Raw genomic sequence first — 8,953 nt, forward strand, 5'->3', positions numbered from 1 at the left:
CTTGATAGTGTAACGGAGCTGCGTCCGTCTGCAGCAGTGAGCTGGTGACTCGTTATGCATTAAGCACCCAAGAACGGTTAAGGCACGGTGGTCTTCCTCAATAAGCGCAGGTCTCGGCTATTCTGATTAAAGCAATTGCACGAACGAGACGATGTCGGTATTTAATGGGCTTTGGTCTAGAAGAAAATGCAAGGCGTCAGGCTAGACGTGGATCGCAGATTACCGTTTTAAGCTTGCCAATATTGCTTTTTTCGACAGTACAGAAAATCCTGGAATCAAGATCGTTCCAAAACACGCTGAGCTAGTCGGAGACGCCTGCTGAGCAAGATCAAGTCTCGCAGGCACGGCCGCTGCAAGTCGCACGTGTACCTCACGCCACCTGGGTTTGCTGAAGTGTGTGGCGTGGGCCCGCCAGTGGTGATTTTAGGCTAAACGCCCCGACCATGTGTTCGTGCCTGTTAACAAAACATATCAGGCACTGCCCGCTTGCTTTTAGAATGGTCGACCGCCAAACTTTTGCAGCTCTTGCACGATGACGTAGGTGTTGGCAGCACTGGTGACCCTGCCGAAGTGTGTGGCTTGGGCCGGCCAGCTCCAGCAATGAATCAATGTGTTGTTTGTTGCTGATTGGGATACTTGCTTTAGTGGTAATTTTGCAGGTTGAAGGGCGTTAGGCGTTGTCCGTACTGAAAAGTGTACTACGAATCCAGCATTAAGATGGTCGTCTATTATAGGTAGTTTGAACACATTCACTGCTATTTTATCATATTATAACTTACACTATTGCTCACGTGACAACTGCCTAGGCGTCTCTCAATATTCGGTATCAAGCTAAACGCTGACTGCAATTGGAGTGAGTTCAACGTCTTAGAATTTCATGCGGATAATCCACAAAGAGCGGTGGTCGCTACCTGTACTTAAGTTTATCTCGATTTTGAGGACCAAAAGCGTGTTGCAGATGCTACAAGCGGGGCCTTCGATCTTAAATGGAAGTATAATGTGAATGACTCTGTCATGTTCATCATCAACTCATACCTCTACATAGCTACCACCTGCCGTACCATCCGTCATCCGTATATTTGTCGCTGATTACGATCCAGCTGCAGCTGTTTGCTGCCTTCAGCCGTAGCTACAAGCATGCCAATCCACTTGTTGCAGCTACTCCAACCAAGTGTGCCAAGTTGACCTTGCCACATTTGACCCACTCTCACTTTCATATTTGCTTCGCTTCACCAACATCGACGACCGACGTCAACTTCTCAAGTGCTGCAGCGACCATTTCCTCCAACGCGACCTCACTCTGCAGAGTCTGCTCGTCAGAAGATGAACAGCGTAGCCCAGATCTCACGTAGTGCACTCGGACATCGCCAAGAAGAAGGAATCCAGCCGGCTTCGACAGCATCAAGAGCTACAGAGAACGAAGCGAGGACGACACGGAGCACAGCGTACTAGCCCACGATAGTACCATGCGTCTCCGTCTAAAGAGAAGCATCGCCCTGTATCTAGAGAGTAGACTCGAAAGCTCCAGACATCAATTGCTGCTGCGTGTACTCCCACAGCACCAGAGGTCCGCTCACGTGCACATTCAGTGAGCGTACCAGTCCAAACTGGGGGATTTCCACACAAACGTCGACAAGCTGCAGCACTTCGACCGGGATCCCTTCCTTCTCTCGTCCCAACGCCAGCACCATCTCAGTGTCAGACCTCGATCTTCGACTCAGCAGTGCCACCCAACGAGACAGCAAGATGCGATGACCAAGTCGACTTCTTCGACAAAGATCTGCGCACTCTCCAAGCTCTTCGGACCCGAAGTGAGCAACGCCACACTGCAGACCTTCCCAGAGCACTGGGGAATAACTCGGAGGAGGTTCTGCAGGAGGTTCTCTATCGCCACCCTCAACTAGAAGACTGCTGACTGTACGTGCTTATCCTTCTTGGACCGACCAGCCTCAGGAGCCGCATCGTACGGTGAGAAGTAAGGTTGTGCTGCCGTACCGCTCCCTGCTGCGCTATTCTGCGTCTGTTGCGTCTCCTTTGAGAACTTGAACGCGGTTCGTGTCGGCGGTGGCGAAGGAGGTTGGAAAACCTTTGACTGCGAGTGATCATGAGGCGTCGTAGGCTGACTCAGAGTCGGCAGGGACGTCTGTCTCCCGACAATACCGGAACTCGATTTCGGTCGCTCGGAGACGTTCGCTGAGCCCCCAGGTCGGTTCGTATTCCCTCCGTTCAGCACCTTCTCGATCGTCTTGGAAGCTTGATGCCATTTCTTGGTGATCTTGACGTTCTCCATCGTCCGCATGATGAGATCTCGCTGGATCTTGGTCCGAATGGCGAGCTGTTTACGACGCGTCACGAGCGATTCCTTCTCGTTCAGCATGTGCTGCGTACGTGCCTCCGTGTCCTGTAGTCTCCGCAACATCTCCAGTCGTTGATACTCTTGCACCCTCTTCATCCGCTCGACCTTATCCGCCTTGAGCTGTGCCTGCAGCTTCCGGTACTCACTCCGCAGAGCTCGTTGCTGTTCCTGGCTTCTCTGCACTTGTTGCACATTGCGCTCGGTTTCCCGTTGACGTTCCAGCAGCTCTTGTCTCCTCCGAGCTTCTTCTCGTCGAGTCTCCTCCAGCACCAACTGCCGTTTCTTCTCCAACGCCAACTGCTGCTGTGTCTGCAGCTCTCGTGAACGTCGCTCCTCTTCCTCATGAGCTCGTCGAACCGCCTCACGAGCAGCTTGTTTACGTTGAATTTCTCGCTTTCGTTGCGCCTCCAGCTTCTTCGACGCACGAAGATTCTTTTGGATCCGTTGCGTCACTTCCCGACGTCTTGTATCCATCGCCGTCGCCCGTTCGGCTCGCTGCAGCTCCACCATTTCCTCACGAGCTTTCTCGGCCAAGTCGAGCTCCTTGAGTCTTGTCTGGATCTCCGTCTGCTGAGCTCGAAGCAGAGCTTCGGTCTGAGCTCGGTGCTCTTCCGCCTTTATCTTTCGCTCTTCCTCTCGCTCTCTGGCTTCCAGGCGACGTACTTTATCTTGTCGAGCCTTTTCTTCGGCCAGTGCGCGGTCGGGAGCAGCCAACTGTGTAGCCATCTCCTTGCGTCGCTCTTCTTCGGCATCCAGTTGCGTTTTCTTCTTGATCTCTCGAGCTCGTTTCTCGACTGCCAACTCCTGCGCGAAGCGTAAACGAAGAACGCTCCATGGCTTCGTGCTGTCGCTTCTCGCGCTCCATCTTGTCGGCTGCTTTCTTGTTGCAGTCGGCTCATCTTCATCTCGAACTCGAGCATTGTGTTCCAGCTCGCGCTCTTGTCGTTGTCGCACTTTTTCGAGTCGTTGTCGCTCGATATTCAGCAGGGACGAGGAATTCTTCGTGGCCGGCGAGCCCGACGAGCTTGACGGTAGCCCGTTGGCACTATGAGAACCTCGTTTGGGGCCTGAAATGGCTACAAGACGCGACGGGATGACACCGCCTCGATCCTCCGCCTCGAGCAGCTTCCGCTTTTCAGCTCGTAGAGTCTGCATCTCCTCGTGTCTGCGTAGTGAATACGCTTCGTGGCGCATACGCTGCACGGCAGTCGTGACGTCTGGATCGTAAAAGGAATCCAAGTCGCGGATTTTGAGGGTTTCTGGATTCACCCCACAGCGTAAACAAGCTTCTGCTGATCGAGGTGTCAGTATGATACGCTCTGGAGGAGGATTGAGTCCCGACGACCGAGCATTGCTGAGCGTCGCAAACACTTCTTCAATCGCCTGAGCTCTCGGTCCACGTCGCTTTCGGATTTTCGTCTTCTTGGGCTCTTTATCGTCCTGTTTGCGGTCTCCAGTGGTGATTTCTTCAAGATTTAAGTGCATCTTGCTCGCGTTGTTAGTGCCCCGAGATTGCAGCATGACGCGCTCAAACGCTAGTAGCTGCAGGACGCATCCTGCCCTTACCGTCGACCGACACGCTTGACTTGTGCTGGAGTGGGCGAATGGTAGAGTGAGAGACGACACTGAGAGAGCGCCGGAGTGATCGCACCTCGTTAAATGGATACTGCTGAGAAACGTAGAGCCATTACGAACTTCAATAATGGTTTCATAATGGGTGCCAATGATTATTACGAACCTCAAACGAGAGGCTGCCAGTCATTCGGCAACCGCAAAACAATGGGCGCCAACAAGAACTATAGCGAATCAATAGAAGGCAGAGCAGCAAAGCGATGCATCATTACATACAAACGATTGAAGTGCAGCACGGCTGGACAGTCAAAATGCATTGGATCAGGTGAAGATATGCAAGTTGTAGATAAGGTTTAAAATTATTGAGATAAAACAGTGTAATGTGTATTTTAATGCGAACCAACATAACTGTTTGTAGTCGATACGGAAAGTAGGTCTCATAACACAGCGCTTCTGATTGTCAGAGACCCGCCGACAGCATCATCTTCATGTCCGATGTGGAGCTTTCGATCGTTCATGGGGGTGGGGCCATATCACCATGCACGTGCGGGCTAACCCGTCCTGTTTTTAAAACATGTGTACTTTTGTGCTTGCCAACTTTGCGTGGTACTCGTACCACTATGCCCCTCTCAGGTAGTAATTGTACCAGTGGCATTTGTGCGAGAAGGAGAGGCACACAGCGATAAACAACAGAGCTCATGCTTGGTGTCATTGGTGCTCTTGGTATGAGTGCCCATCTCTATGATAACAATGTGTTTCCCCATCATGTCGAGCAATACATGTACTTTACAGTTGCTTCATGAGATGTAGTTTGTACTAGCTACCGGTACGTGATCCAGTCAATACGTCGTACTACATGTATGTGCCAAAACGGAAGTAATGTTAGGTAGCCTAGTCTTCAAGACTTTTGGCCTTGTGATGCGAGGTGCATGTGCGTCATAATGAAGACAGTGTACGCAGCAAACGTCATTATCATCGTTAAGTTTATTATAATTGATCCTTTAAAGCTATGCGCTCAATTTCATCAAGATCCTTATTGCTCTTCAAAGCGTATCCGAAATTTTGTTGCAGCAGATAATTTTGCTCATATGTCTCACATTTTGTTAATGAGTTATTATTGACTTCTACAAAAAGGACGTCCTCTCCCCCCGTCGAGTGCTTCACTGGCAGCTACAGGACCAACGAGCAGCCGCAAGCTGCGGTAGCGACGAGAGCTGAGCCCGGGCCAGACCTTCTACTTACTGACAGCACGAGCTCTGCCGCCCTGCAGCGTTCAATCGCATTCTGCAATTTCCGGCGTCGAGATAAAGTCGGAGACGCTCGCTATTCACCCAAGCGCTTGCGCGATTGCGATGCTCACCCCAATCTTTACCTGGTGCGTGCAACACAACACCAACTGTACAGGAATTGAGCTAACCCTATCGCTTCCGAATGATCTCCTAGCCTATCGCTTCAATGTAGACACAGACCAGGCCATGTTCGCGTGTAAGGTACCATCGGGTCTACAAGAAGACGGCGGGTCACTCGTGGACAAGGAAGCGACCGCGCTACTTAGCGTTTACGGTGGCAAGTCCCGCTGAATAGTGACACCTTGCGCTATATAATCTTACAGGTTCGCCTTTGTCTACTAACGCGTCCTATCCGATCGGCCCAAATCAATGCCAAGATGTACTGCACGACAAACACGTCGGTCTAGCTCAAGTCGGCTGCCAGTCTGGTCCTGCGGCAACTATATCAAGCGCCTGCGAGAGTCACGGACAAGCAATCGGCTGTAGGACCAAGTGGGTACAGCTACCAGCAGCTCGTACAGCTCTGAAGGTGGCGGAGCCGATTTCGGTATCCAAGATCTTGGGCTGCCACATCTCCGGCGGGAGGTCGTCAATATGCAGCAGTGTCAGCTCGAGACAATGCAAGCGCTTCAGTCACTACACCGACACTGTAACATCCATGTCGATATGTAGGCAGCAAGGGACCAAGTCAAGGTCCAGTGGAGCAGCGCCGTTTCTATGATGCCAGGACAGTGTCGGCAAACCACGAGTCAGTGGAGCAGCAACTTTCTCAAAGCAAGGTGCTACCACCCATCCGTTATGGACGTGTGCTGTCAGGACAGGCGCCGAGTCTGCAACCAGTCCAGAAGACTGCAAGAAGATCGCTTTCTCGCGCCGTGCATCAGTTACTGTACGTCAGTGTGCTGTGCTCGGCACTCAAAACCTCGAAGTCGGCAAGGACGGCGCGTGGAAGTAGCTGATGCGCGCCAGACATTTACAACGGCGGGTGCTGTGGCTTGATAGTGTAACGGAGCTGCGTCCGTCTGCAGCAGTGAGCTGGTGACTCGTTATGCATTAAGCACCCAAGAACGGTTAAGGCACGGTGGTCTTCCTCAATAAGCGCAGGTCTCGGCTATTCTGATTAAAGCAATTGCACGAACGAGACGATGTCGGTATTTAATGGGCTTTGGTCTAGAAGAAAATGCAAGGCGTCAGGCTAGACGTGGATCGCAGATTACCGTTTTAAGCTTGCCAATATTGCTTTTTTCGACAGTACAGAAAATCCTGGAATCAAGATCGTTCCAAAACACGCTGAGCTTGTCGGAGACGCCTGCTGAGCAAGATCAAGTCTCGCAGGCACGGCCGCTGCAAGTCGCACGTGTACCTCACGCCACCTGGGTTTGCTGAAGTGTGTGGCGTGGGCCCGCCAGTGGTGATTTTAGGCTAAACGCCCCGACCATGTGTTCGTGCCTGTTAACAAAACATATCAGGCACTGCCCGCTTACTTTTACAATGGTCGACCGCCAAACTTGTGCAGCTCTTGCACGATGACGTAGGTGTTGGCAACACTGGTGACCCTGCCGAAGTGTGTGGCTTGGGCCGGCCAGCTCCAGCAATGAATCAATGTGTTGTTTGTTGCTGATTGGGATACTTGCTTTAGTGGTAATTTTGCGGGTTGAAGGGCGTAGGCGTTGTCCGTACTGAAAAGTGTACTACGAATCCAGCATTAAGATGGTCGTCTATTATAGGTAGTTTGAACACATTCACTGCTATTTTATCATATTATAACTTACACTATTGCTCACGTGACAACTGCCTAGGCGTCTCTCAATATTCGGTATCAAGCTAAACGCTGACTGCAATTGGAGTGAGTTCAACGTCTTAGAATTTCATGCGGATAATCCACAAAGAGCGGTGGTCGCTACCTGTACTTAAGTTTATCTCGATTTTGAGGACCAAAAGCGTGTTGCAGATGCTACAAGCGGGGCCTTCGATCTTAAATGGAAGTATAATGTGAATGACTCTGTCATGTTCATCATCAACTCATACCTCTACATAGCTACCACGTGCCGTACCATCCGTCATCCGTATATTTGTCGCTGATTACGATCCAGCTGCAGCTGTTTGCTGCCTTCAGCCGTAGCTACAAGCATGCCAATCCACTTGTTGCAGCTACTCCAACCAAGTGTGCCAAGTTGACCTTGCCACATTTGACCCACTCTCACTTTCATATTTGCTTCGCTTCACCAACATCGACGACCGACGTCAACTTCTCAAGTGCTGCAGCGACCATTTCCTCCAACGCGACCTCACTCTTCAGAGTCTGCTCGTCAGAAGATGAACAGCGTAGCCCAGATCTCACGTAGTGCACTCGGACATCGCCAAGAAGAAGGAATCCAGCCGGCTTCGACAGCATCAAGAGCTACAGAGAACGAAGCGAGGACGACACGGAGCACAGCGTACTAGCCCACGATAGTACCATGCGTCTCCGTCTAAAGAGAAGCATCGCCCTGTATCTAGAGAGTAGACTCGAAAGCTCCAGACATCAATTGCTGCTGCGTGTACTCCCACAGCACCAGAGGTCCGCTCACGTGCACATTCAGTGAGCGTACCAGTCCAAACTGGGGGATTTCCACACAAACGTCGACAAGCTGCAGCACTTCGACCGGGATCCCTTCCTTCTCTCGTCCCAACGCCAGCACCATCTCAGTGTCAGACCTCGATCTTCGACTCAGCAGTGCCACCCAACGAGACAGCAAGATGCGATGACCAAGTCGACTTCTTCGACAAAGATCTGCGCACTCTCCAAGCTCTTCGGACCCGAAGTGAGCAACGCCACACTGCAGACCTTCCCAGAGCACTGGGGAATAGCTCGGAGGAGGTTCTGCAGGAGGTTCTCTATCGCCACCCTCAACTAGAAGACTGCTGACTGTACGTGCTTATCCTTCTTGGACCGACCAGCCTCAGGAGCCGCATCGTACGGTGAGAAGTAAGGTTGTGCTGCCGTACCGCTCCCTGCTGCACTATTCTGCGTCTGTTGCGTCTCCTTTGAGAACTTGAACGCGGTTCGTGTCGGCGGTGGCGAAGGAGGTTGGAAAACCTTTGACTGCGAGTGATTATGAGGCGTCGTAGGCTGACTCAGAGTCGGCAGGGACGTCTGTCTCCCGACAATACCGGAACTCGATTTTGGTCGCTCGGAGACGTTCGCTGAGCCCCCAGGTCGGTTCGTATTCCCTCCGTTGAGCACCTTCTCGATCGTCTTGGAGGCTTGATGCCATTTCTTGGTGATCTTGACGTTCTCCATCGTCCGCATGATGAGATCTCGCTGGATCTTGGTCTGAATGGCGAGCTGTTTACGACGCGTCACGAGCGATTCCTTCTCGTTCAGCATGTGCTGCGTACGTGCCTCCGTGTCCTGTAGTCTCCGCAGCATCTCCAGTCGTTGATACTCTTGCACCCTCTTCATCCGCGCGACCTTATCCGCCTTGAGTTGTGCCTGCAGCTTCCGGTACTCACTCCGCAGAGCTCGTTGCTGTTCCTGGCTTCTCTGCACTTGTTGCACATTGCGCTCGGTTTCCCGCTGACGTTCCAGCAGCTCTTGTCTCCTCTGAGCTTCTTCTCGTCGAGTCTCCTCCAGCACCAACTGCCGTTTCTTCTCCAACGCCAACTGCTGCTGTGTCTGCAGCTCTCGTGAACGTCGCTCCTCTTCCTCATGAGCTCGTCGAACCGCCTCACTAGCAGCTTGTTACGTTGAATC

At 51.9% G+C, this 8,953-nt stretch overlaps 2 protein-coding genes across 2 annotated transcripts; one reads left to right on the forward strand and one right to left on the reverse strand.

The window, feature by feature from the left end:
* Window positions 1–1,502: 1,502 nt before the first annotated feature.
* Window positions 1,503–3,953, reverse strand: PITG_16548 (uncharacterized protein; the record flags this gene model as incomplete). Its single annotated transcript, XM_002897523.1, has 2 exons — window positions 1,503–1,780; window positions 1,996–3,953. 2 exons carry the CDS (start codon window positions 3,875–3,877, stop codon window positions 1,503–1,505), a joined length of 2,160 nt encoding a protein of 719 aa, XP_002897569.1.
* Window positions 3,954–5,039: 1,086 nt separating this feature from the next.
* On the forward strand, window positions 5,040–6,238 carry PITG_16549 (uncharacterized protein; the record flags this gene model as incomplete). Its single annotated transcript, XM_002897524.1, has 2 exons — window positions 5,040–5,303; window positions 5,372–6,238. One exon carries the CDS (start codon window positions 5,404–5,406, stop codon window positions 5,506–5,508), a length of 105 nt encoding a protein of 34 aa, XP_002897570.1.
* Window positions 6,239–8,953: the final 2,715 nt, after the last annotated feature.

This window comes from Phytophthora infestans, genomic scaffold (genome assembly GCF_000142945.1).
Source record: "Phytophthora infestans T30-4 supercont1.44 genomic scaffold, whole genome shotgun sequence".
In the NCBI taxonomy this organism is placed as follows: Eukaryota; Oomycota; class Peronosporomycetes; order Peronosporales; family Peronosporaceae; genus Phytophthora; species Phytophthora infestans.